We start from the raw sequence: 25,928 nt of genomic DNA, 5'->3' as shown, positions 1-25,928 counted from the left end.
CCAGAGCTGAAAAGAGAAGTGGATACACACCCTGGTCAGCTTGAAAAAAGATGAAACAGTAGACAAAGGGTAGAAAGCAAAAATAATATCTCTCCCCTGCCCTCCTATTCCCCACAGGTAACTTCTGTTGCAGGGGAGGCTTTAAAATACAACGGGGGGGGGGGGAGAGGCTTGAAGCCACACCCCCAGGAAGACCACAACTAGACTGCCAAAATCAGAAGTATAGATCATCCGTCGTCTGTCTGTCTGGAGTGACAGGTTGGAAGGAAATGCTACAAAGAGGGTGTGTTCTTTTATTTGTTTATTTATTTTTAGAGGGAGGAAGAAATAAAAGCTCTAAAATAGAGTATGCAGGAAGAGCCCGTTCACCAGAGTAACTGAGAGGTGACTTTGAGTGTGGTTTTTGGATCTGAGCTTCCTTCTTGCTCATGGAGTCAAATTTTCTCTCAGAAAGATGTACTGGGGCTCGATTGATGCCACGAAGCCACTGGTCCTGAGCTAATTTGGACTGGGGGTCCTAGGATGGATTGGGGTAGCGAGATGCTGCAAGGTGGGTCAGATAAGACGGTGGCTCTTGTCTGGGAGCTGAGGAGAGAACTCTGCAGGCCAACAGAACCTCCCTTCTCCGCCTCTGTCAAAAGTTATCTTCAGCCATTCAGGCTCACTGAAGCACAGGGAAGCCCAGCTCCCATAGTCTGGGCTTTGGGAAGCAGCGGCAGCAGCTGTGGAGGGGAAAGTCCAGGGCAGATCCAGCTAAGTCTAAAAATACAACCCTGCCTGACAGCCACACAAAAGGCCTCTTGTGGGGAGTGGCTTTCCCGCCCCTCTGGATGCTGCATTCCGGGGCTCCACGGAGAGTGGTCTTCCCAACATCCCTCCGGGGTGTCGGTTTTCAGGAGGACCAGCCCTTACAGCCTCTGTCTTCCATCTGCCTTCCCCACTCATGCCTGCTCACTTGAGGGCTTAGGGGGTTGGCAGTGGGCCCATCTTGTTCTTCAGAAGCTGGGGTGAGGAGAGCGGGGAGCGCAGTTTTCAGACTGACAGGAATGAAAAGGATCCTTATAGAAAGAAGCTGTCCATGCTTCTCCCCTCCCAATCGAAGGAGACCCTCTTCTCTACCCTTCTGAGGGGGCTCTCATCCTGGGTTCTCCACGAAGGCTGTGCTTGTCTGCCTTTGCAGTGCGCAGTCGCGGGACTGGACCATCTTCCCTCTGTCCGGAACTTCAACTTGGACTGGACAGGAGGAAGTTTGTCAGCTTCAAAGTAATCAGTTTCTGTAACAGATTGGCAAAGAAGGATGTCCATAAAGACGAAAAAAAAAGGGGGAAACAGAAAATAGACCACTACCGGAGAGCAGAGAACACATGCTCGGAGAGCCCCTTCTTCTGGTAACTTATTTTAGACGAGTAAGAAACACACAAATGATTTTTAACCGAGCCAGCCTGTGATATTTCCTTTTAGGTTCAAATTTTCTGGTTGGAAGACATTACTATTGTTTTCCTTCCTCTCTGGCTCACTTCTGCCCCCTGGTGTTATATATAAAAATTACAACACCGTGCCGGCTTTACGCTTGGCAAAAAAAAAAAAAAAAAAAAAAAAAAAAAAAAAAAAAAAAAACAAAAAAAAAAAACCAAAACAAAACAGCTGTGATTGAGCATCCCTTGGGTATATATCCCAAAGTGGCATTACTGGGTCTTGAGGAAGGTTGTTTCCTAATTTTCTGAGAACTCTCCATACTGATATCCAAAGGGGCTGTACCAGTTTGCACTCCCACCAGCAATGCAGGAGTGTTCCCTTTACCCCACAACCTCTCCAGTAGTTGTCATTAGTGTTTTTTTTTTGTTTTTTTGTTTTTGTTTTGTTTTTCGAGACAGGGTTTCTCTGTGGTTTTGGAGCCTGTCCTAGAACTAGCTCTTGTAGACCAGGCTGGTCTCGAACTCACAGAGATCAGCCTGCCTCTGCCTCCCAAGTGCTGGGATTAAAGGTGTGCACCACCACCGCCCGGCTCATTAGTGTTTTTGATCTTGGCCATTCTTACAGGTGTAAGACAGAATCTCAGAGTTGTTTTGATTTGCATTTCTCTGATGGCTAAGGATGCTGAACATTTCCTTAAGTGTCTTTCAGCCATTTTAGATTTCTCTGTTGAGAGTTCTTTGTTTAGGTCTGTACTCCATTTTTTAAAAATTGGATTATTTGTTGTTTTGACTACCAATTTCTTGAGTTCTTTGTATATTTTGGAGACCAGACCTCTGTCTGATGTGGGGTTGGTGAAGATCTTTTCCCATTCTGTAGGCTGCCATTTTGTCTTGTTGACTGTGTCCTTTGCCTTACAGAAGCTTCCCAGTTTCAGGAGGTCGCATTTATTAATTGTTTCTCTCAATGTCTCTGCCCCTCTTTCTCCCAGCATTCAGTTTAGTTTTCTTCGCCTAGCTAAGTTCTGCCCTGCTATAGGTCCAAAGCAGTTTTTTTGTTCATTAGTGGTAATCACAGCACACAGAGGGAAATCCCACACCACCACAGGGCAGACACAATGATGCACATGCAATGCCACCATCCTATAAACACCATGTAGTAAGGATGATTGAGCTCTGCACAGTTTGCAATATGAGATAATATCTGAGACATAGATTTTAAAAAATCTATTAGGACCTGAAGAGATGACTCAGCAGTTAAGAACATCTTCGGCTCTTAACTGAAGTTCCCAGCCCCCATAAACTGCCTCTAACTCCAGCTCTAGAAGATCTGGTGCCCTCTTCTGGCCTCTGCAGGCACCAGCACTCACATGGCATATCAAACCCACACACATGCATACAAATAAAAACAGATCTTAAAATTCCATCACCTGGGCATGGTGACAGAAGCACATGCCTTTCTTTAATCCCAGCACTCAGGAGGTGGCGAAGGTGGACCTGAGTGAGTTTGAGGATAATCTGGTCCATACAGTGAGTTTGAGAGCAGCCAAGGATGCATGGTGAGATTGTCTCAAAAACAAACAAACAAACAAACCCAAAAAACAAAACCATTCTACCAGAGCACAACTTCTTTGTATTAGCTAGGAGTTAGGAGACTCTCTAGTTTTTATTAAGCACCAATCTTCCGGTTTCTTGTGCATCTATGTAGTTTAGATGCATTGTTTCTTGTTTCATAGAAACTGAGGACTCACAAAACGTTCTATTTTCCTAAACGGAACCAGGAAGGCACCTTCTGCCCTGAATAGATCAAGTGGCATGTTCTCTCCTTATGCAGAAGGGAGCAGAAGTCTCCCGTATGAAGGAAAGAACAGTCTATTCCCAGCGTCCCTCCCAGCGTCCCTCCCTCCGCCCTCCCACATTGCCATGGCATTTCCCACAGTTGTTGTCACAGCCTGACTGCTCCTCTGGGTATTCCTGACGCTCACGGTCAGCCCACAGGTAGCTCTAGGGTGGAAACTCAGCTCTTTCCCCCAACAGATTCTGCTCGAAGGGTGCGATTGGCTCTGGTGAACTAGATAAAGGCCGTTGGCTCCCCAGAATGTGAGGTAGAGACTATGCACCACACTGAGGTCCAACTCAAGATTCATGGGCTATTTAAACCCCTCAGACCAAATCCTCTTCCTTTTATGGGCAGTGATATTCCAGGTTTTGCAGCCCCGAGATAAAGGCATTCCACAAAGGCACAAAGGGCAGATGCTGCCCTTGAGTGTCCTCCAGAAGAGGAGAGTGGGGTGACTTATCTGGCTGGATGTCAGCGCTGATGAAAATGTCTTGCATTCACTCATAGTCACACTGTTCTGACCACATGGCTGTCAGCCGCAGCTCTGGGTGTCCTCGTGGAGTTTCTCACTGGTGGTGCCACAGAGGACAGTTCCAACGTTTAGTCCTCCAGGGTTTGCAATCACAGGCCGCTAAGCAGAGCAACCTGGCAGGAAGTGTTTATGTAATCTGCCCAGACGGTCCATTTCTCTGTGTGCTCTGAGTTGAAGCAGGCAAGTCCTGCTATGAGCTCCTGCTAATCTCGCTTGTACCTCTATCTTTGCCAGTGGCCTCTTTGCTGGGTACAGCCATCTCACTACCCCTTCAGCAGCACCACACTGCTTACACTGCTCCATGAGTCTGTAGAGGGATGGGGGTGGGTCAGAGTTCCAAGGGGGACTTTGGAGCCCACAGGATAGAGGGTTTACCTACTTAGAAGGTTGACTCCATTCAAAGTTGGGGACAAGTTCTAGTAAAAGAAAACAAGGCTGTCATAAGATGGGTTAGTTTGGAGTAAGCTTGTCTATAGGCAAGAAGAAGAGGAGGAGGAAGAAAAGGCAGCAGCAGAATAACTGTGGGCCACGCCTGAAGAACAACGCCCAAGGTTGACTTTAGGTTTTCACGTGAACATACACACAACACATGTATGTATCTTTCATGCAAACATGAACATCCATCCCCCCCCCAACACACTAGCCAAAGGACTAGCAAAGCTTGCTTCCTCTGTCACCTCACAGGGGGATTCAGCACTCACCCACGGACTAAGGAGCTGATGCTTGCTTAGTAGCTTTAAGTCCTGGGATCCAGTCTTGGTGAGCATCTAGTCTCCTTTGACACTTAGCAGGCAGGAGAGTACACACACTCCTCCCAGGCCCTCTTCCACATTCTTTTGTCTCTCCTACCGGAAGGGGGTGGGGGATCTGCTAGATATCAATGTTTAATTCCTTTTGTTGAGTGGTGAACCAGAAGAGGCAACTGCCAGAACTCTTGTCCATTTTTGTTTTCGTATTTATTAGCAATTTAATCTTCCAGGTTAATCTGTAAGCCACAATGCTACTGATTGTCATTTACGTGAAGGCATATCTGCCTAGGAGCTGGAGACAGATGGCGTCAAACCCAGCCATTAATAAATAATATCAATACTGTGCGCTGTAGGCTGGAAAAAAAAACCCTTAACTTCAGAGAAGAGCTTTCATATCTGTGATCTCACTTCACACGACATATTATTATTATTTTACAGCTCCTCTCTAGGGGCAGCTTGTTCCAAGCAAGCCCTGCCAGGGCCAGGGAGATAAGGAACACAGCCTCAGGCTGACTGACATCACAGTCCAGGTAGTCCACCATGGGGGATGTCTCCCGAGCTCGCTTCCTGTTCCTTTAAAAACCAAAGGCAAAGATGAGAAACCGCACTAATTTCCAGCTGGGCCTGAGCTCACACACTCTAGCTGTGCCTGGATGGGGGAGGGAGGGGGAGAGCAGGTGGGGGAGGCTGGGCACGAGGGTGCAGCTACTTTCCTTGATAATCTAAAGAAGGGGAATAGATTTATTTACCAAAATGCCGGGTAGCCAGAAGGTTCCTGGTTGGAAACTCTGTGTTTTGGGTCAGGGTGACCCATTCTGCTTGCCTTCTCTACAACCTGTATTTTTGTCTTCTCCATGAATTTATGTGTGTGGTTTCATTTTCAGGAATGCTTTTTTATTTTTATTTTCCCAGACTCGTATCTAATTCTTTACCTTTTCAGCTAAATTACTTCTAGGGTAATAACCCTAAGGCTGGCTTATGTCAACTCTGGACTTATTAGGTATTTTTTTAAAAATCAAAGCAAAATAAAACAAACCCTAACAAAACCCAGAACAAACAAAATGAAGTAGGAGTCAAGGGAAAAAATCCTCCTCTGTGGGTGACTTCTGACCTCCATGTGCGTCCTAAAACCAGCCTCAGGAATCCAGGTGTGCACCACCTTTCCCCAGAGCATCTCTTATCTGGACATCTGTGTATGCAGATGGGATGTGGATAGACAGGGAGCTGTAAGGGCTTCTACCCGATTACTCACGAAACAGGATCAAGGCGTGCCGATCTCACACGTGAGAAACCACTGGACTCTGCTCTTCTCCAGAGCAAATAGAGGAAGCAGTGTCAAGCTTGCATCCATCACCTGGTCCTCCCACCTTCCCATCGCAGCCCCGCCCAGTGCCCGTGATGCAGGTTGCTTTCCTGCCAGGTTCTACAAGCCTCCAGTGATGAGCCCCGCCTTGCCTGCTGTGGATCAGTAGAGAGAGCCCGTGCTGTGTCTTGTGTGCAGTGGGCCGAGGGAAGGCAGGCCTTCTTCCATCGTTTGGTCTTGCTTGGCTCTCAGTTCCCTTTATGTGAAACCGGAGTAAATTAAATGCTCTCTTATGTATCTCTCCCAGCTTTAGCCTTCTATGGGATTCTTTGGAAAGGCATTTTAAATTATCTTCCATCTCTGAGGCTGTTTCTAAGCAACAGAGTGGTACCTCCCTTTAATCCTTTCCTGACCCCTTCTTATTGAGCCTGTGGGAATGTGTATTATCTGTTACATTTATTTATGACTTGGTGGTGACTGCTGGGCTGTTGTTCAGCTTTTTATATGTGTTAGTCCTCTGCATAAAATTAGAGTTCCCAAAACCACGTACTATATATAGAATGTGCTAAAAAAGAAAACCTGTCAAATAAATATCACATAAGGACATAATCCTATCCTGTCTAGAAGGGATGCTAGACTAAGGGTGACAGAAGACTAGAGATGAACACTCTTTCTTGGAGTCTTTGAAATGAATGAAGCTGTTCTTTGAGATAAGCGACAAGATCTTACAAGATGATCAGGTTTGGAAGGATGTGGGTAGCAACACGCCTCTCTCTACAGTTCCTCTGGGTGATTATTGAAGAGCACTGGCCATGGAAGGAGTTTGAGACATGAGATACTGGCCAAAGTAGAACATTTTATTGTGCTTAAGTCTATAGCTTCCCAAATGATCGAAGATAGCTTTTGAAATCCCTGTATAAACAATGAGACAAGAAGCTGAACTGGGAAGGCAGAGTGGAAACAATTAGCTTGGGAGGGGCTGGGGATGGGATATTGAACCCAGGACTCCCCGGTTGTACCACACCACTGGCTCCAGGATAATTAACATAAAGAGTAGCTGGAGGACCTCGAACAAGGAAACCAGAGAGAGGCGGGGTTGGGGGTGGGGTGGGGTATAGCTTGTTATATCTATAGACAGCACCCTGTCATTTCTCACCATGGAATAACAAGTGTTGTTTATAATAATAACTGGTGTGGGGGGGGCACATAATGGAATGGGAAGAGCTCCCTGGAAGGAAAAATGCATTTGAGGACTTACAGTTTCAGCTCAAAGGGGTCCATGACCTGCTGACTTCTCAAAGAAACTGGTCTCTGGCTCACAGGAAGCCCATATGAGCTCTGAGCACGGAGAACATAAGACCGGCCCGACTATCACCCTTGAACTTATAAGGTATGTCGTCCTCAGTGCATGCAGAAATGGTATAAGACTTCGTCATAAAAAACTAAATGTTGAGCCGGGCGGTGGTGGCGCACGCCTTTAATCCCAGCACTCGGGAGGCAGAGGCAGGCGGATCTCTGTGAGTTCGAGAACAGCCTGGTCTACAGAGCTAGTTCCAGGACCAAAGCCACAGAGAAACCCTGTCTCGAAAAACCAAAAAAAAAAAAAAAAAAAAAAAAAAACTAAATGTTGGGCTGAAGAGATGGTTCAGTGATTAAGAGCACAGGCTGCTCTTTCTGAGGACCTGGGTTCAACTCCCAGCACCCACATGGAAGCTCACAACTTTCTATAACTCCAGTTCCAGGGGATCCAACACCTTCACACCACTGCACATAAAATAAAATTAAGTATATTAAAAAATAAACAAACAAACAAATGTAGATGGAGTTTTCCGTCCCAGTGGCTGCTTCCAAATTGCCACATTGAGGCTTATATTACTTACAAATGCTTTGTTGATAGCTCAGGCTTGTTACTAGCTAACTCTTACATTTAAATAAACCCATTTCTATTAATCTATGTATTGCCATGTGGCTCGTGGCTTTACCTGTCCTCTAGAATGTCTTGTTTCCTGGGAGGCTGGCTAGTATTTCTCTGACTCCACCTTCCTTCTTCCCATCATTCTTAGTTTGGCTTTCCTGTCTAACTTCCTTCCCAGCTACTGGCCTGTCAGCTTTTTATTAACCAATGGAAGTAATTCATATTCTCAGTGTCTAGAAGGATTATTCCACAGCAAACAAATAAAAAACAAACTTAAATGTGGTGAGTTCCCTTCACGTGCTCCCTATCTCCCACGACTAGCCTTAAACATCTGCTTAATATTTCACCATCATCAAATCCTTAAATTGTTCTGTGTGTGGGAAGCTCAGAGAGGGTGAAAAGGAGAGCGAGGTACAATGCGAGAGAGCCATTGCCTCGGTGCTGTGCTAGTGGGATTATACGCCGGTGAGGTCACCTTGATGAACAGGCTGCGATTCCTAGAACTTAAATACAGGTTTACCCACATGTATTCATGACTATCTCGTTGCTGAGGCCGCCTGACCTGACAAACAACCTCAGGCTGGAAGGATTCAGTTTGTCTCACAGTTTTGAGGCTACAGTCCCCCGTGGTTGGGGAGTGAGAGCAGAGCAGTTCTATGGCAGCCAAGTGGGAGGCGGACATTCACACTGCAGCTGCAGTCAGGAAGCAGAGAGATGGGTGCTAGTGTTCTTCTGTCTGCTTTCGCCTTTTTGTTTGGCCTGAAACGTGGCTCCCATGTTTAGGGTGGATCCTCCATCCTCTGAAAATGCCTTCAGAGAAATGCCCTGAGGGGTATTTTTCAGGTGATCCCAAACCCTGTCAAGTTGACAGGTATTTTAACCCCTAGGTTGTGGACTCTCTCCTTAGGCTCAAAAGGAATAAAAATATATGAGTCTATAAAACCGTGCACCCAAATGAGCATAGCCGCCGTATTTAGACTAACCAAAATATGGAATCCTCTCAGATTTCTGCCAACTGAAGCACTGATAGCACAATGTGGTGTAGCCATACAGTGGGACATTATTGAGTCATGAAAAGAACAAAGTGTAAATACATAAATATATAATAATTATATATATATATATAAAGTATAAATAAAGTATAAACACAATAAAGTTGGCATTCTTAACAAGGATGACCAGTGTCCCCAGGTCTCCGTCTGTGTGCGTGTGTTTTCAAATCTCTGGCCTGGTTCCCAGCTCGCATACCATCCCATAGTGCAGGCGCTACATAAGAGAAAACCAGCAATTGTCGTTTGCTGGCTCTGCAGCTATAAAAGCTTCCTCACCAGAGCTCACTTCCACAGCGGGCGGGCAGCCAGCAGACAGTAGCATCTTCCATTCCCTTTGCCCAATGTAATTTTAGGTGGCAGAATTATCTGACTCCAGCTGAGATTTTCTTTCCTGAGGGGACATCTTGGTCCCTCCTGTACCTGCACCAGCCACTTTGTCTTAGCATCCACGTGACATGTCACAGGACTTGCTCATGTGTGTCGTTTACGTGTGCATTGCTAATGGCATTAAAAGTCAGCTTGGGGCTAGGTGCAGCTCCATGGTAGAGTGCTTACCTAGCTGCACCAGGAATCTGGGGCAATCCCCAGCCCAGCACAAGGTAGGGCTCGGGTTTCTTGTGTAATTTGTATGCAGCCAAATGCATTCTTGTTGGGTGTTCAGGTCTGGGAGCATTTAGCAGGGCGGCCACCATCTCTCTTCCCACTTTCTTCCTCTACCCCTTCTCCCCACCCCAGACCTCTTAGTCTCCAATATAATCTCTGATGTAGAGCACTTTTTGATTCATCTTCTATATTATTATGACTCCCTCTGAGATAGGTCTTCCTACCAGTGGATTGTGCTTCCTATTCCTTCAGTACCCAGTGTGGTGTTTGAAACCTACCAGTAAATGAATTATTAATTTTTAAAAATTATGCCATATCAGATTGGAGAGCCTGCTCTCTCACATCTTCTAAAATGTGTCATTTGAAAAGGGGGTGGACACGGCGGGGCGTGCCTGTCATTTCAGTACTTAAAAATAGAGGTGGCAGGAGGATCAGGAGTTCAAGACTAGATGGAAAAAAGGAAACAAAGTGTGTGTGTGTGTCTGTGTGTGTGTCTGTCTGTCTAGGGTAGAGAATTCTCCTAGAGCATTGATCTAAGAATCTTACCAAGAAAAGAATATCCTAATTTCCAGTTATACAAACTTTGCTGGTCATTTCAAACATTTCCCCAGAAGTTGGGCTTGGTCTTGCTAAACTAAAGGCAGGCCCCTGTCCTCTCAACCTGGAAATAAAATCTGGGGTCCTCCAAGGCTAACTGATTGTTGTAGAATATTGTGTATGGCTGTGGTTTGTATTAAAAGGCAAGGCCAATAGCTAGTGAGGATAGCATAGGTCTATAGACTTTCTTTTGGGCCTCCAGACAGCTCCCAAGTCATGACAGAGACTTATTATTAGTTATGAATGCTCAGCCTTACCTTTTGCTTATTTCTTGCTAATTCTTACAATGTAACCCGTTTCTCCCCATCTACCTTTTGCCTCGGGACTTTTTACCTTTCTCTCATTTTGTATATCTTAATTTCTTACTTCTTCCCTGTCTGGCTGCCTGGCTTCTGGCCCCGGGGCATCTTCCTTTCTTCTCCCTTCTCTCGTTCTCTTTTCCTACTTATTCAATCTGTCATCCAGTCCTGCCTAACCCTCTCCTCCTTAACTATTTGCTGTTCAGCTTTTTATTAGACCAATCAGGTGCCTTAGGCAGGCAAGATGAAACAGCAGCACATCTTTACATAGCACAGACAAATGGAACACACCTTTACACAGTTAAAGTACTATATTCTGCAACATGAACAAATGCAACACATCTTCACCTAGTTAAGGTAATATTCCACAACACAGGCAGGACTTCTGGGAAAAGTGAGAACTCTGGGAGGAAGAAAGGCAGAGTTAGTAACCAGCAAGATGCAGGTTGGGGGAGGGAAGCAGGGCAGGCAGTATGGAGATGATGTATCAAGCCACATGCTAGAACATAGATTTAAAAAAATATGGGTTAATTTAAGTTATAAGAATTAGGAACAAGCCTAAGCTGTAGGCAGACCTAGCATAATTAATAAGTCTCCGTGTCATTATTTGGGAACTTGCAGTCCTGACAAAATGTCCGACTACAGCTGGCCTCAGCTCCCTCCTCTGCTGGCTCTCTCTGGAGTCCCCAGCGCCACAGAGCATGACCCAGAGGCTCACCCTGAGATGCCTTGAACAAGTTCTTGGAAATTCCGACCATCTTCACGGCCAGCTCCCAAGGAGCTTTCTCATCAACAGGTGTGACTCCCTGGAGCCTCGCCTGCAGCACCCTCACCTCTCAGGCATCTCAGCTCACTAACAAGACAGCTGCAGACCGGCTGGCAGGGACTCAGCTGGCAGGGACTCAGCCTGGCCTGAGTCCTCTTGTATCTTGATGTGAATCAGAAGGTGGACACCCTGCAGCTGGCCCTGGTGGGACAGGCCTGCGGTCTAAGTAAGTCCTCTAGAGGCTGAGGCAGAGACACCACAAGCTGAAGTTCTGGAAGACTGAATTTGAGGCCTACCTGAGTCGTTTATCGACGTTTATCTCAGGACCACAGCTATGGCCCCGTGTGAGAAAACCTGCATGGTGCAAGCCCGATGTTGCCTCCCAAACGGGCATTGTGAGAGTAATTAAAAGAGAAAAGGGTAGTCTGCCCTTGTCAGTTCTCTAGCATGGTTTAGTCCTCATGAGACAGTTGTCTTTTCTTCCAGAGGGATCCATTTTCCCCAAGTGGAAGAGTTCCTGCATGCTCTCTGGGGTTTCATAGTCAAAGACCACAGAGACCCTGAAGAGACACGAGCTCACTCGAGCATGTGGCTCTGGCAGGCCTTGCCCTTCTCTGCCATTCCCTCTGCCTTGCTAAAAACCATTAGGTTACATTCCTAAAGCTAGCCACCAAGATCAATTCCCTTATTTGGCCACTTCTTTCTGCTGAGGTTGACTACCAAGGTCCAGGTATCAAAGTATGGAAGTCCAGCAATCAAAAGGCCCCTTTGGTTTACCTAAAGAACATGGCCAATTAAAATTAAACACCTCATCGTAACACAGGGTTTCCCATTTTACCTTTATAAACACCATTTGTTCATGTCCCATATCTGTCCCCTCTATCCAGAGGCAGTCATTCCTTTGCTCCCCTCTGGGACAGACACCCCTGCCTGTTTACCCCTGGTTTCCTTCCCCTTCTCCTCGTCCTCTCTTTCCTGTCTTTGTCTCTTATTCCCTGCTGTTTGTCCCTCTGTGAGAATCTTTGCGAGAACTTGGTCTTGGGGTCCTGAGCCAATATGGATCCTTCCAGAACCCATACCACAGAAAGGTCACATGTGACTTCTGAGTTGCTGCACCTTGCTCACACTGCATCTTTCCCTTCCTCACCCCTACTTTCTGGCCCTGTGGCTTTTGGGGAGCAGCTCTGGCTAGCCTGTGGCTTCTGCTCTTAAAGAAAAACTACCGATTGTAACCTGCCCTAGGTGCCAGCCAACTAGTGGCTGCTCCTTGGCCCAAGAATGAGGTTTGGCTAAATACTGATAAGTAAAGAAAACACCAAAAAAGATTTTCATTTTGGATACATGGAGTGATTGTGTAGGTCAATGTAGCTCAAAAATCCCCTGGACAGATCAACCTTTAAAACACTGTATGATTTGTGTATGGGTGTTTTGCCTGCCCGTGGGTCTGCCTGAACACCACTTTTATGCCTGGCGCCCACAAAGGCTGTGAGATCCTCTGAACTGAGTTATAGACTGTTGGGAGTTCAAGGCTGTGCTGCTGTCCGGAAAAGCAACCAGTGCTCTTACCCACCAAACCGTCTCTCCAGCCTCTCAGCTTAACCAAAGGGAACCAAAGGGATTTTTGTGATGTAATGACAGGTAGCTCTTAGAAAACCATGCCTAGTATGAAAAACAAAACAAAACAAAGCTTTTTCTTTATTCAGTGGGCCCAGCAGGGGCAAGCACCTACTAGAACTCCTAGGGATACATAATAAAACCAATGGAAAGTAAACAGAAAACAAATTAGTTATGCAGCTGTGTGTTATATGTTTTGTTTTCATTCTTCTTCACGTGTGTGCTTGAGTATGAGATCAGCCGGGGAGGAAGCCCCAGCCCCTGAGATGAGTGTGACCTCTGGCAGGTGGCCAAGCTTCCTTCTGGGCGGTAGAAGAGGCGGGAACCAGCGCAGCAGGGGAGGAGAGGGCAAACGTGCCAGGGTGGCCTGTGGCAGCTCCCTTAGAGGTGGCAGCGCCTGGAGATGGATTCTAGGGACTGTGAAGCAGCCTCGGAGCCCGGGCCCCCAGCCTGTGCCTGCGTGGCCTCCTGGTGGGATATGGTCGTGAGGAACCTGAGGTGAGTGTGTTTGGTCCCTCCGTCACCTCCATAGCCCCGCTGTGCCAGGCAAGGGTAAGGCACTTGCTGCGTTGGTCCATCATTCTCTGCGGTCTAAAGAGCTATGAATTTTAGGGCTGGAGTTTGGAGCGGGGTGAGGGTGGGGGGCTGAGGATGCTGGGAGCGGGACAGGGACGGGGATTTCCTGGCTTCTACATAGCTTACTCCGCAGTTCTGGGAGATAGCTTTCTTCCAGTCTTCAAATCCTGCCCAGGCCAGCGAGGCAGGCAGGTTTAACTTTTTAGAAATGTATAAGGGTTTTGGAAACGAGACTCCAAAAAGCTGAGTTTTCTTACCTGCTCAATTTGCAACTCTACCGGATGGATTTAAATATTACTAATAATAGAGACAGCCACAGCCTACAATGTGCTGTAATATGGGGTGGACTCTTTTAAGGTCAAGGGTCTGTGTAGGTGGAGAAAGATCAGGTAGTGATAAATACCTGGTTCCTCGGGTGCGGGTTCCCGGGAGTGAGGAAATCATCCTGTCTCCAGTCGGAGTTCAGACTGGCTGAACTTCTGGGTGCACTGCAATCACTTTGTCTGCGATTACCTGTGTAAATCCTTAACAATCTTAGTGTCTGAAAATGTCTGTTTATCATGGTGTTTGGTTTGTTTGCTTTTAAACATTCTGGCTCCCATGAGTCTGGACAATCTTCTCCATCACTTGTTAGATCTGTACCACATTGCTAATCTTGTTTGCATGGGGTTTGAGACAGTGGCCCCAGGAGGTGTGTGTATCTCTTTTGTTTTGTTGACGGGGGAAGGTATTGTTAGTTTTGTTACATGTCTTCTTCTTCTTCTTCTTCTTCTTCTTCTTCTTCTTCTTCTTCTTCTTCTTCTTCTTCTTCTTCTTCTTCTTTTTTTTTTTTTAGTTTTTTGAGACAGGGTTTCTCTGTGTAGCCCTAGATGCCTTGCTCTGTAGACCAGGCTGGCCTCGAACTCACAGAGATCTGCCTAAGTCTACTTCCCAAGTGCTGGGATTGAAGGTGTGAGCCACCACCGCCAGACCCTACATTTCTTCTTTCTGTTCCATTTTAACTTGTGCTGGTTATAAACTACTCTAGGATCACAGACATGCACAGGAGACCTCATTTGGGAGTGCCTTAGGCACGATGACCAACAGGGATCGTTTGCTCTTGTGTCATTGTGATAAAACATCGTGACCAAAAGCAACCTGGGGAGGTGAAGGCTTATTTTTGTCTTAGGGCTTATACTCCATCATGAAGAGATGTTAGAGCAGGAACTCCAGGCAGGAACCTGGAGGCAGGAAGTGAAACAGAGGCCACAGTGGAACGCTACTTACTGCCTTGTTCATCCTGCTTTTTTTTTTTTTTTTTTTTTTTTTTTTTTGAGACAGGGTTTCTCTATAGCTTTGGAGCCTGTCCTGGAACTAGCTCTTGTAGACCAGGCTGGCCTTGAAGCCACAGAGATCCACCCGCCTCTGCCTCCTGAGTGCTGGGATTAAAGGCGTGTGCCACCCCTGCCCCACTAGTTCATCCTACTTTTTAATATCACCCAGAGCCACAGGCACAAGGATGGCATGCTCCCAGTGGTCTGGACCTTGCCACATCAATCGTTAACCAAGAAAATGTCCCACATCCTTGTTTACAGGCAAGCTAATGGAGGTACTTTAACTTAGATTCCTCTTTCTAGATAACTCTAGTGCCAAGTTGACAAAAATCTGACCCAGACCCGTTCCCTACTAGTGTGTTTATTTTAAAAGTTCATCAGATACAGTTACTATTTAAAGTGGATGGGACCGTGAGAATAGATCTTCACTTGCAAGTAGTACAAGATAGGAAAATGGAAAATATTCTCAGGACAGGAGCCAGGAGGAAGAAGCCTAAAGGCTGTTTTCCTCTTTGACCACTGCCCTAAGTCATCACCTTTCTGTTCTAGATGGTTCACAGAGGGCCCCTAGGAGGGGCGTGAAGATCTTACTAAATCTTCCCTCAGTACTGGTCACCTCATGTCTCACGTGCTAGCAGACTAGGATTTGTACCCACGGGAGTAAATAAAACAGGCACAATTCCTGGACTTGCCGAGCTCCTGGAGATTCACTTTTTAATTGTAGTTAAAAACATAAAGGATGAAGCCCTCATGTACCCATGCCTCCCCTCATGTCCCCACTGCCTCCCTCATGTCTCCACTGTCAATCTTCTCCTTGTGGACCAGCAGATACGGAGTGGACTTGGACCTGTGGTAGACAGAGAGGGATGTCGAAGAAGCCGCGTTATGCTATGTATGTTATGTTTGTATGTTATGCAAATCCTCAGGACCTGGCACATAGGGAAGCATCAGAAAGCAACCGAGGGTCAGTTTGAGGCTCTGCTCATGAGTGAGAAGGGCAGAAAGAAAAATCCACAGAGGGAAGGGCCGTATAGAGAGGCTCTGTCACCACGAAACACATGCAAAGAGAGTAAGATGGAATCCGGTCAGGAGGGCGTAGCCTGAGACGCCTTGATGAGCACGGGTTGACTGCGTCAGTCGGCAATGGAATGGAGGTACAGCAATCTGGCTGAACGTTGTCTGATCTGGGCACCCCGAAGCTGGCTTGTGGACACCTCTGGGCAGGAAGGACTCGCTCTACATAAGCTCTGAGTCCTGCAGGTTTTCACCAGGAACCCTCCTGGCATGGTCCTTGGGTCCCTAGGAGGTGCCCTGTGGTTGCAGCTGCCTCTGATCAAGAGGCGGTGAAAGAACACCCCAGTTCCCAGGTGGCCGTTTGATGTAGCCAGCCTGTAGCCAGGACTGGCCAGGAACTGCCTCCCCTGCTCAAATCAGATCTGTTAGCCGCTGGTGACTTTTGATCCTCTGCTGATCTAGGGCAAGTCAAATTGACAGCCCCCTCATTAAAAGAAACGCCTTTGCATTATTGATGCCGGGGGATCAGGTCATTCTCTTCTCTCCCTGCAATGACTCTCACGGAAGAGCCTGGAGCTATTTGAGAAAAAGGTCCCATATAAATTATTCCTTTAAAAAAATAGAAAGAAACACATTTCTTTTCAATGCCTCGGCTCCCCAAGCAGACAGACCTTCAAAAGGTAACTTAGCAGGAGACTACCCTGCCTACCTTCAAAAGATGACTTGTGGGGAGCCTGGAAGGCAAGGGGTGTGTGGACTGGGGAAGGGTGTTCAGGAATGTAGGGACAGATAGCAGGAGGGCATATTGGAAGGAAGCCTACCCTCACAGACTCCTGCTTTGTCTGCCCAGCTGCCTTGATCTGTGGCTCAAAGCAGAATCTCCGGGTTGTGACTTTCATCTCTAAAACCAGAACAAGGCCCTGCCCTTCCTGCAGCCTCCGTGGTGGCTGTTCTAGAGTGTTATGAAACAGTCCTACCCGTGTCCTTCTTGCTGGTTCTGTGGGCGGGCAGTCGCCCATGTGTGATATATTTGCAGAGCTGCCCGTGACTTGGAGGCCTGCATAGCTTTTCTGCTGCTGGCAGACCTGTCCCAAATCCGTGATCCGTCATTTCTCTTCAAGCCTCTTCTGGGTATGGATAGACACTTTGGTGTTTACGTCATCAACACTGCAAGGTTAGCTGCTTAGAGGTTGACTGCTTCCATAACGGGAGGCTCCTGTCAATACAGGGACAGAAAGGGGGACAGAAATAAGGAGGAAGGGGCTCTGAGACAGGGCGAGGGGGCAGAGGGGGAAAGGGAGCATGAAATACCATTCCCCAGGAGCAGAGTTTTGGTGGAGGTTAGCACTGTTCCTGGGGTTCTCTTTGTGGGGTCCTCTTTGTCTGCATGGGGAGCATGTAGAACTCAGCATGTCTGTAACAGCTTATTAGAGATTATGGCAAATTTCTGGGATCAGGCAGACTCGGGGAAAGTGGTTCATTCATTGGAAGGAGCCTTGACTTTAGACACTCCACATCTGCAAAGCAAGGCGACAGCAGTTACTACCTGATTCCCTCTGGTCTAGCAGACGAGGTCAAAGTGGCCTTCTAAGGACGTCACATTGAACAATCAGTGGTAACCATAGTTACCATAGGGAAAAGGATTTGCACAATGGATGGTGGGGATGTAAGTGGGAAGCAGGAGATGTCGGCTCAGCTCTCAAAAGCAGGACACGATTTTGAACTTCATGAAAAATGTAACTCAAGACAGGTGGCCTTCGTGGGCGTCGTCGTTGGGCTGTCATGGCACTTAGCTTCAGGGGTGTGTGTTGAAGAGCACAGTAAAAGAAAGACGTAAGGGCCCAAGGGCCACTCATGGTACACATAACACACTGACAAAACAAACAGACACATAAAATAATAATAAATGCCAAAAGAATACAAACACAAAAGAAGGAAGATGCTTGTGATCCAACGACACCCTGCCCTGGCTTCAGCCCTGTTGGAGCGCCTTGGTGTCCTTTTCTGTCCCTGGTACTCACAGGTCCTTCTCCTCTCAAAGTGGGGTCTTCTCTAGTTTGCTTTCGGAGATGCAACCAGAAGAGCGTGGTTCTAGTGGCTGCTCACTCAGAGCTAGTGGGGCTCTGAGCAGGGCCACGACTAAGCTGCCTACAGCTGTTAATGCTCCACTTTGGGGTGCTGTCCAGGCTTCCTATGGGTTGCTCACCCAGAAGTGTGGTCCTAGGCTGCCCTCCTGCTCCAGCCACACTCGGCTTCTGCAGGGACTGGCAGAGGCTCTGATGGCCTTCCTTACCTGGCTGCCCAACAACGCCCCTTTACATAGTTACAAGCAGCTGCATGAAGGATTTTGTTGATGTGCCAGGATTAGACTCTGGAATTCGGTTTGAAGCTTTTTTTTAATATTTATTTTTATTTTATGTGCATTGATGTTTTGCTTGCACATTTGTATGTATGTCTGGGTGAGGGTATCAAATCCTGGAGATTACAGACAGTTATTAGCTGTTTGGGGATGCTGGAAATTGAACCTGGGTCCTCTGAAAGAGCAGCCAGTGCTCTTAACTGCTGAGCCATCTCTCCAGCCCCTGAATTTGAATCTTAAAAGGAAAACAAACCAAGACAAAGCTGGGGCTGATCTTGAAAACTTTATTCCTCCATATTTTGCAGACTTTTCCCACGCGCCTGCTCAGCACTTGTGAGACAAATAGCTGCTGGGTACCGAAGTTTCAGGAGCAAATCTTTCAAGGAACGTTTTTTTCCTCCTCTCGTGAACATGTTGATTTATTTCAATTTTTGTAAGTATGCACTGCCTATGAAAATTCCTACATAAATTTTCCCAAATGAAGAACTCACTGCTCTAAAAGTCATGACACAAGAAAAATCACTTGCTACAAAATTCTGGCTAGACTCACGTGGTTGGAAACCTACTATATTGATGGTTAGCACAAATTCAGCCATTCTGCTAGTAAGATGTGTGTATGTTCATAGGTCTTTGTGTATGTCTGTATGTATGTTTGTGTCTGTGTCTCTGTGTATGCATGTGTGTGCCTGAATGTTTGTATGTGTATGTATGTGTATATACACATATGCGTGTATAAGTGTGTGTATATGTATACGTGTATATGAGAGTATGTGTGTATGCATGTCTGTATATGTATGTGAGCATTTGTACATGTGTCTGTGTGTTTATGTGCATATGTGTGTATATGTCTCTGTATGTTTGTGTGTATGGGTTCATGTGTGTCTGAATGTATGTGTATGTGTGTATGTGCACATATGAGTGTATGAATGTGTATATATGTATGTACATGCACATATGTCGTGTGTCTGTGGTGTGTATGTGAGCATTTGTGTGTGTGTGTGTGTGTGTGTGTTGACATTGGGTGCTCCCAGATCAGTAGCTTACCCCGGGAATCCCCTGCTTTTCCTCCCTGTTTGCTGAGATTTCAGGCAGGCTGCCATGTCTGCCTAGCTTTTGTGGCAAGCAAACATGTTATCCATTGACCCATCACTTCGGCCTTCTAATCCTCCTTCTTATTTGAGCAATTATAGAAGAGGAGAGAGAGAGAGAGAGAGAGAGAGAGAGAGAGAGAGAGAGAGAGAGAGAGAGATTGGCCCCCCACTGAAGCCCTCGTTCTCATTGTCTCACTGTGTTGTAATCAGTACTAGCGATATTTTGCCTTATAGCTAAAGATAATGGTATTCCTTGTGAGTTTATTTTTGCCTGATTCTACTTACCTTTTTAGAGAAATGTTTTTTCTGCTTTTAGCTCCAGAAAGGGTGAGGATCCTGCTTAACCCGCAGCTTAGAACTGATTAGCTTACAGAAACAAAGCTTCTTTTAAAACTGACGGTCAGACATGAAGCCATATGCTGAGGGTTGGTCTATGATTTCTGCTTTGCAGATAAAACCCCCCTTGTGGATTTAAAGAGACCTGAGTCAAAGATCGCTCACACAGTGAACTTCTACCTCAGGCCTGAGCCTGGGGTGCTGCTCGGTGTCTGGTGAGTGAGCTGACTGACGCCTTCCTAACTCTGGTTCTTGTGCATGTGTGGCCAGTAAATGTGTCATCCTGTGAGCCATCTGAGATGTCCCCGATCTTCTCACGTGCAGCAACTGTGGAAAGAAGAGACGAGAGAGAGGGAGATGAGACAGACAGAGAGATAGCGACACAGACACACGTGGCGGGGGGGGGTGGAGATACGCTGGGAGAGTGTAGAGGAAGCAGGGCTGTGCTGCCCCTGTGCCGGACCTGGCTGGCTGTGGAATCTTCTAGAAGCATTCCGCACACCTTTCCTTTTATTGTGACAACCCCCCCCCCTGCTCCATTTTACTTACAGAACGTTTGTTTCAGAGTCTGAAGTCAGTCCCACCTACTTCTGCCTTATTCTACTTACCTTGCCAGCATCCCTCTGCTGTAGACACACTCGCTCCCTGACAAAAGTCACAACCAGGACTTGCTCTGCTCTCTCTTTTTGCCCAACTCTCCATGCCCCACCCCACCCTCGCTCATATTTGGGTCTCACTTTGGTCACGTTCAGGAACCCTTCCTTTCCCCCATTCTTCATCTTCCTCTTTAGGGAAATGCGCTTCTGGCTGTCTGTGTTCCACACCTAGGGCAGCTCTTTCCAGTGTCATTGAGTAACACGATCCCTTACTCACTTTTGCTTCCTAATAAGACTATAGCTCCCACGGTGGACAGCCTCTGCTGGTGGGTTCATCCATAGACTAGCTCTAGCACACAGAAAAAAAATTCAATCAAGGTTAAAGGAGGTCCTGTACCTTCTACTTTATTTCTGTTGTGCTAATCATGGGAATCTTCTCTTTGGGTCTACTGCTTGCTCTTGGCTGCCATCACCAATGCTCTGTTTTACAGTTCATCTCTGTGAGTCTTAAGTTCCAACAGGAGGATGTTCTAGAATGGTGCATATAAATTTCTCCTTATCCTTAAGGACAGTCTAGCTAATAGTTTGATTGACCACATGGGCCTGGTGAGGCAGCTATGTTCATGAGCAGCTTACACAGAGAAGAGCGGCACCAGTGTTTCCGGAGACCCTAAGGAGGACAGGCTTCTGTTCCTTGGTGATTGACAGGACTGAAAATTCATCGCCTCTTGGCCAGTTCTGCATGTACCTGTGAGATGGTACAAGGCAGCTTTTCAGGGTTCTCTTGCTAGCCGAACAAGATAGAAGATCTTGAATATGGGTGTTTATGGTCTCCGGGCCACCTGGTTTCATAGTTAGGCTGGATGACTCCCCTTGAGTAGTGAGAAGAAACCTGTGTGTATAATCTAGGAAGGCTGCAGAGGTGTGTTACAGGCTTACCTTAAAGCACCTGCCTTGTGCTCTGAAGTAACCATCACTTAATGGTAGGTAGAGTGCTGTCCCAGTTTGCTTTCTGTTGTGGTAAACACCATGACCAAAATCAACTTGCTGGGGAAAGGGTTTATGTCCTCTTACAAGGTACAGTTCATGATTGAGGGGTGAGGGAAGGAACCCTAGGTAGGAACCTGGAGGTGGGAATTGAAGCAGAAGCCATGGAAGATGGCTGCTTACTGGCTTGCTCCTGGACTTACATTAAGCCAACTTCTTCCCTTCATCCTTCCCTCCCCCCTCTCTCCCTCCCTCCCTCCCTCCCTCCCTCCCTCCTCTATCTTCCCTCCATCCCTCTACCCCTCCTTCCGTCCCTTCTTTTCTTCCTTCCTTCTCTCATACATTACAGCCCAACCGCAGTTTCCCTTTCTCCACTCTTCCAAGCACCTGACCCCTCACCTGGGTCCACTTCTCCTCTGTTTGCCTTCAAAAAGAGATCAGGTATTCCAGGGATATCAACTGAACACATCATAACCAGTTACAACTAGACACAAGCCCTAATATCAAGGCTGAATGAGGCAACCTAGTAGGAGGGCAAGGGTGCCAAGAGCTGGCAAGAGTCAGAGACACCCCCACTCCCACTGTTGGGAGTCCCACAAGAACACCAAGCTAAACAATCATAACATATATGCAGAAGGCCTAGCTCAGATCCATACACGGTCTGTGATTGTTGCTTCGGTCTTTGTGAGCCCCTATGAGCCCTGCTTATACACAGTTGACTGTGTAGGCCATGTTCTCACAGTGTCCTTGACCCCTCCCCTGGGTCACCTAGTATTTGACTGTGGGTCTCTGCATCTGTTCCCATCAGTTCCCAGATGATGCCCCAATTTTAGTAATCATTTCATTGAATTTATTTTCCCCAGTCCTGTTCTATCCTGGGTCTTTGGGCTGTCCAGCCTCTGGTTCTTGGCCATCCAGGCAGTGTCTGGTGTTGGATCCCTCTCATGGTGTGAGCCTCATGTTGGACCAGTCACTGGTTGGCCACTCCCACAAGTTCTGGGCCACCATTACCCCAGCATGTCTTGCAGGCAGGACAGATTGTAGGTCAAAGGTTTCGTTGTCGGGTTTGTGTCCCAGTCCCAGTGCCGGAAGCAGAAGCCTTACCTGGTTATAGAAGGTGACCAGTTGAGGTTCCGTGTCCCCCTTCCTATGAGTCCTCGCCAAGGTCACTCATACATCATAGATTGCAGGGCATTTCCACTGTACTAGATTTCCACATCATTAGCCATCTTTCTTATTGGGGCCTTCCCTCATGAACTCGCAATTAAGGAAACACCTCACAGACACACCCACTGGCCAATCATGGAAGCTATTCCTTAGCTGAGGTTCACTCTTCCTAGGTGTGTCAAGTTAACAACCAAGATTAGCCATCACCTCACCCACATGATGTTGCTGAACATCTTTAATTGTTATTTTAAAGTCCCCACATGTTCATATGCTGAAATCTGAGCATCCAAACTTAAGCAGCTGTTGAAATGTATAAGTGTCTTAATGATACATTGGTTACTGAGAGAGAAAAGAATAAAAGTTTAGGTTCAAATTCTAGGTAAATGTCAATTATCTTTTACTGGTTTCAACTTGTTTTTATTTTGTTGTTATTTCATAGCCTGCACTTAAGAACTGCAATCTTGAAAACTTCTTAACAAAAACAAAGATTGTAGGAATTAAAGCAGTAACCAGTGGCACGCCCTGCGTGGGGGAGAGCCATAGCAATAACAATTTTCCTCAGACATTTTGTGCTCTTGGATTTTATTATTAGCTTATGCATATGTTACTCAGTTTTTAAAAACTGTTGTTTTGAGATATAATTTGATATATAATCTCTGGCGTAAGGGCCTGGAAAGGAAGTGAGTTTCTGCCTTTGCAGTTTTGTAAAACCTCTGCTTGCTCTTCAGGCACACGGTCCCCAGCTACCGGGGAGCAGAGGCCAAGGGCAAGTGTCGCTGCTGGTACGAAGCAGCCCTTCATGATGGGAACCCGATTATTGTTTATCTTCACGGCAGTGCACAACACAGGTCAGCACCTCTGCTTGGAGTAGCTATTTGTCTATGTCTGTCTATCTATCTATCTATCTATCTATCTATCTATCTATCTATCTATCTATCTATCATCTATCTAAGTATCTGCCATCTATGTATCTGTCATCTATCTATATGTCTGTCATCTATGATCTGTCATCTGTCTATCATCTATCTATCTATCTATCTATCTATCTATCTATCTATCTATCTATCTATTTATCTACCTTCCTCATCATTATTATCTATCTACCAATCATCTATCTATATCTATCTGTCTGTCTGTCTATCTATCTTTGAGCATTTCTAAACCATTGGAGACTGAAGGCAGTTTTCAAGTACAGACATGCCTTCACTTATTTCTATTCTTCTTTGAAATTCGAAGGTGTTCTGGCAAATGTCTACATGTAGAATGATGTGGGTCTGTTTTCAAAAGGGAGGGAATGAAAATTCTTCCAAAATGTCCATATCGATTCAGTGAAGCCACTCATTCTTTACTTCTCAAGATTATCCAAGATGACAGATTGAATCCAAATAGAATCAGCTGTTTTTAAACCAAGAAAGAACTCGAGCTAGCAGCCTGGAGGAAGGGTGTCTATGTGTGTGTCCGACAGCAAGAGCCGACCATAGAAGACTTGACAGAACCACAGCCTTGCACAAAGGCCACTGGGAATATCTGCCCAGCCGCTCTCCGCTCGGTCTCAGGCTGGTTGCTTCAAATCCTAGGAGCTAGGAATAATTGTTTCCAAAGGGCTTCATGCAATCCTCTTCATTTGGCACGTAAAAGATTCCCCTGCATTTCTTTGAATATGTGCATAGCTTTCTATGAGACACGTATTCCCATCGTAACACTTGCTAGTTCCAAACGGCCTCCAAAATACACCATGGATTGACAAACCCGTGGACGACTGGAAAAGGTTTAGGCATGCATTAGAGGGCAAACAAAGAGCAATTTCCACATTGGTGGTCTCTTCCAGAAAATGATAGTGGGGAGTCGTCCTTTATTTAGCATTAATTCCCTTTATGTGAAGTCTGATGTCTGAGAGAAGTCGCCTGGAACCCTGACCACAGAAACTGGGGACTCTGACAGACTCCACTCTGACATATTCATGCCTCAGCCCAGTCTCTGTGGTCCCTGTCTGGCCTTGCCACAAAGCTGGCCTCCCAGAAGCCTGTTGTCCTTTGATGTGTGCTGTCAAAGCCTTCCCTGGCCCACATGATTATCAGCTAGGGACTACAGGACTGCTGGGGGGAGGGGACAAAGGATGGGGGGCAGGGGAACAGGGGGTAGCAGGGGGGGACAGTGTATTGCAAACCTACCCTTTCCTTCATGTCTGGTGGGGGATGGGGAGCGGGACACACACTTCAAACCAAGTGACAGTCTCAGGAACCTGCCCGCTGGCTAGCTCGCCTGTGTCTTTGTCTGTCATTTTCTGTCAGATGACGGCTTCCTCAAGTCTTGCCTGCTCTTGGGAGCTTTCTTGCTCTGTCCGGTTTTGAGTTGCATTCCCTAAGACTTTATTTTTTGTTGTAGGGAGGTGTGGCTAGCTTAGCTCCCCAAAATAACCACACAGAAATTGTATTAATTAAATCACTGCCTGGCCATTAGCTCTAGCCTATTATTGGCTCACTCTCACATCTTTTTTTTTTTTTTTAAACTCCCACATCTTGATTCAAGTAAGTTTCACTGAACAACAGAGTGGCGGCCCAGCGTGGTCTACTAACTCCATGTAAAACCTAAGAGGGCTTAAAAAAAAACTGAACAGTGGGCCTTCTTGAACATTGTTCTGATTTATGAAGTTGGACAGTATTATAGGAGGTTTATTTAAAGGCTCACTACACCATACTGCCATTCCTTTGCCTGGGTGTGAACCTGGAATTGTCCTTAGTTGACCCGGATCCATGGGCCACGCCCTCCTCAGCCTCTACCCTGCAGTCCCAGCCCACAGTCAGCAGTACTGAGCCCACAGTACTCAGTACTGAGCCCCATTCCTCAAACAGGAAGCCACAGGAGATCTGGTCAACGCAACCAGAATCATTTGTAGTTCAGGTTCCAGAGCTATGGGGACTTAGAACTTTTGGACCCATCCCCAAAGTCGTATTTAAAATTTGAAGTGTGGGCTTACTTTTGTTTCTAGGAAATGGGTTTATAGCCTTAACTTCCATTGCTCGTTAACACTGAACAACTTTGACTCTAAGGCTAATGTTTTTTGAGGGATTTTTTTGCCTTTTGACTAATTTTTTGCTTTCTTTTGTTGATGTGAGTGTGGATGCTGTCATTTTGGGGGTGTTCTGTATTTGCGAAGGCAAGTCTTTCTCCTTCATTTCTTCTTGAGCTTTGTGGAAGAGTTAGTGGGGTTAAGATAGCTTATAATTGAGTTCAGGAGACCCAATCTCCCTTCACCCCCCAATTCTGAAGCCAACTCTTTAGGACCTTTCCTTCAGCTGACAGAGAATGCCTGGAGGTGAGCCCTGCTGCCCAGAGGTAGGTTATCAGTACGTCACCCAGCGTTTGTGCCGGGTCCTGGAGAGCCCAGTGCAGCCAAGGAAGGTAGGGGTGGGGGCAGGGGCTTTTGATCATTAGTCCTGATACAGGCAAGCTGGCCTAGCCACTAAGAAATATCTCTTTGCTGGGTGATTGTGGCATTTGCCTTTGATCCTAGCACTCTGGAGGCAGAGGCAGGCAGATCTCTGAGTTTCTGAGTTCAAGGCTAGCCTAGTCTACAGAGTGAGTTTCAGGACAACCAGGGCTATACAGAGAAACCCTGTAAACCGAGAGAGACAGAGAGAGAGAGAGAGAGAGAGAGAGAGAGAGAGAGAGAGAGAGAGAGAGAGAGAAACAGACAGAGAGAGAGAGAGAGAGAGAGAGCAGTGTTAGATAGACCAGGCAAGGTGATACACACCTTTAATCCCAGGACTTGGGAGGCTGAGGCAGACAGATCTCTGTGAGCTTGAG

The 25,928-nt window shown here is 46.6% G+C and overlaps 1 protein-coding gene across 2 annotated transcripts in view; it reads left to right on the top strand.

The window, feature by feature from the left end:
* Window positions 1-13,085: 13,085 nt before the first annotated feature.
* The window catches only part of Abhd12b (abhydrolase domain containing 12B), a 25,777-nt gene continuing 12,934 nt past the window's right edge, over window positions 13,086-25,928 (top strand). The window contains exons 1-4 of one of the 2 annotated variants that reach the window (XM_005343201.2): window positions 13,086-13,180; window positions 18,250-18,377; window positions 19,487-19,586; window positions 22,850-22,988. In XM_005343201.2, coding sequence (XP_005343258.1) covers window positions 13,086-13,180; window positions 18,250-18,377; window positions 19,487-19,586; window positions 22,850-22,988 — 462 coding nt within the window. The remainder of the gene's footprint in view (window positions 13,181-18,249; window positions 18,378-19,486; window positions 19,587-22,849; window positions 22,989-25,928) is intronic. The other variant, XM_005343202.2, reaches the window with a different exon arrangement.

The sequence above is a fragment of the Microtus ochrogaster genome, chromosome 1 (genome assembly GCF_000317375.1).
Source record: "Microtus ochrogaster isolate Prairie Vole_2 chromosome 1, MicOch1.0, whole genome shotgun sequence".
NCBI classification, from domain to species: domain Eukaryota; kingdom Metazoa; phylum Chordata; class Mammalia; order Rodentia; family Cricetidae; genus Microtus; species Microtus ochrogaster.
This window is presented reverse-complemented; position numbering and strand designations above follow the sequence as displayed.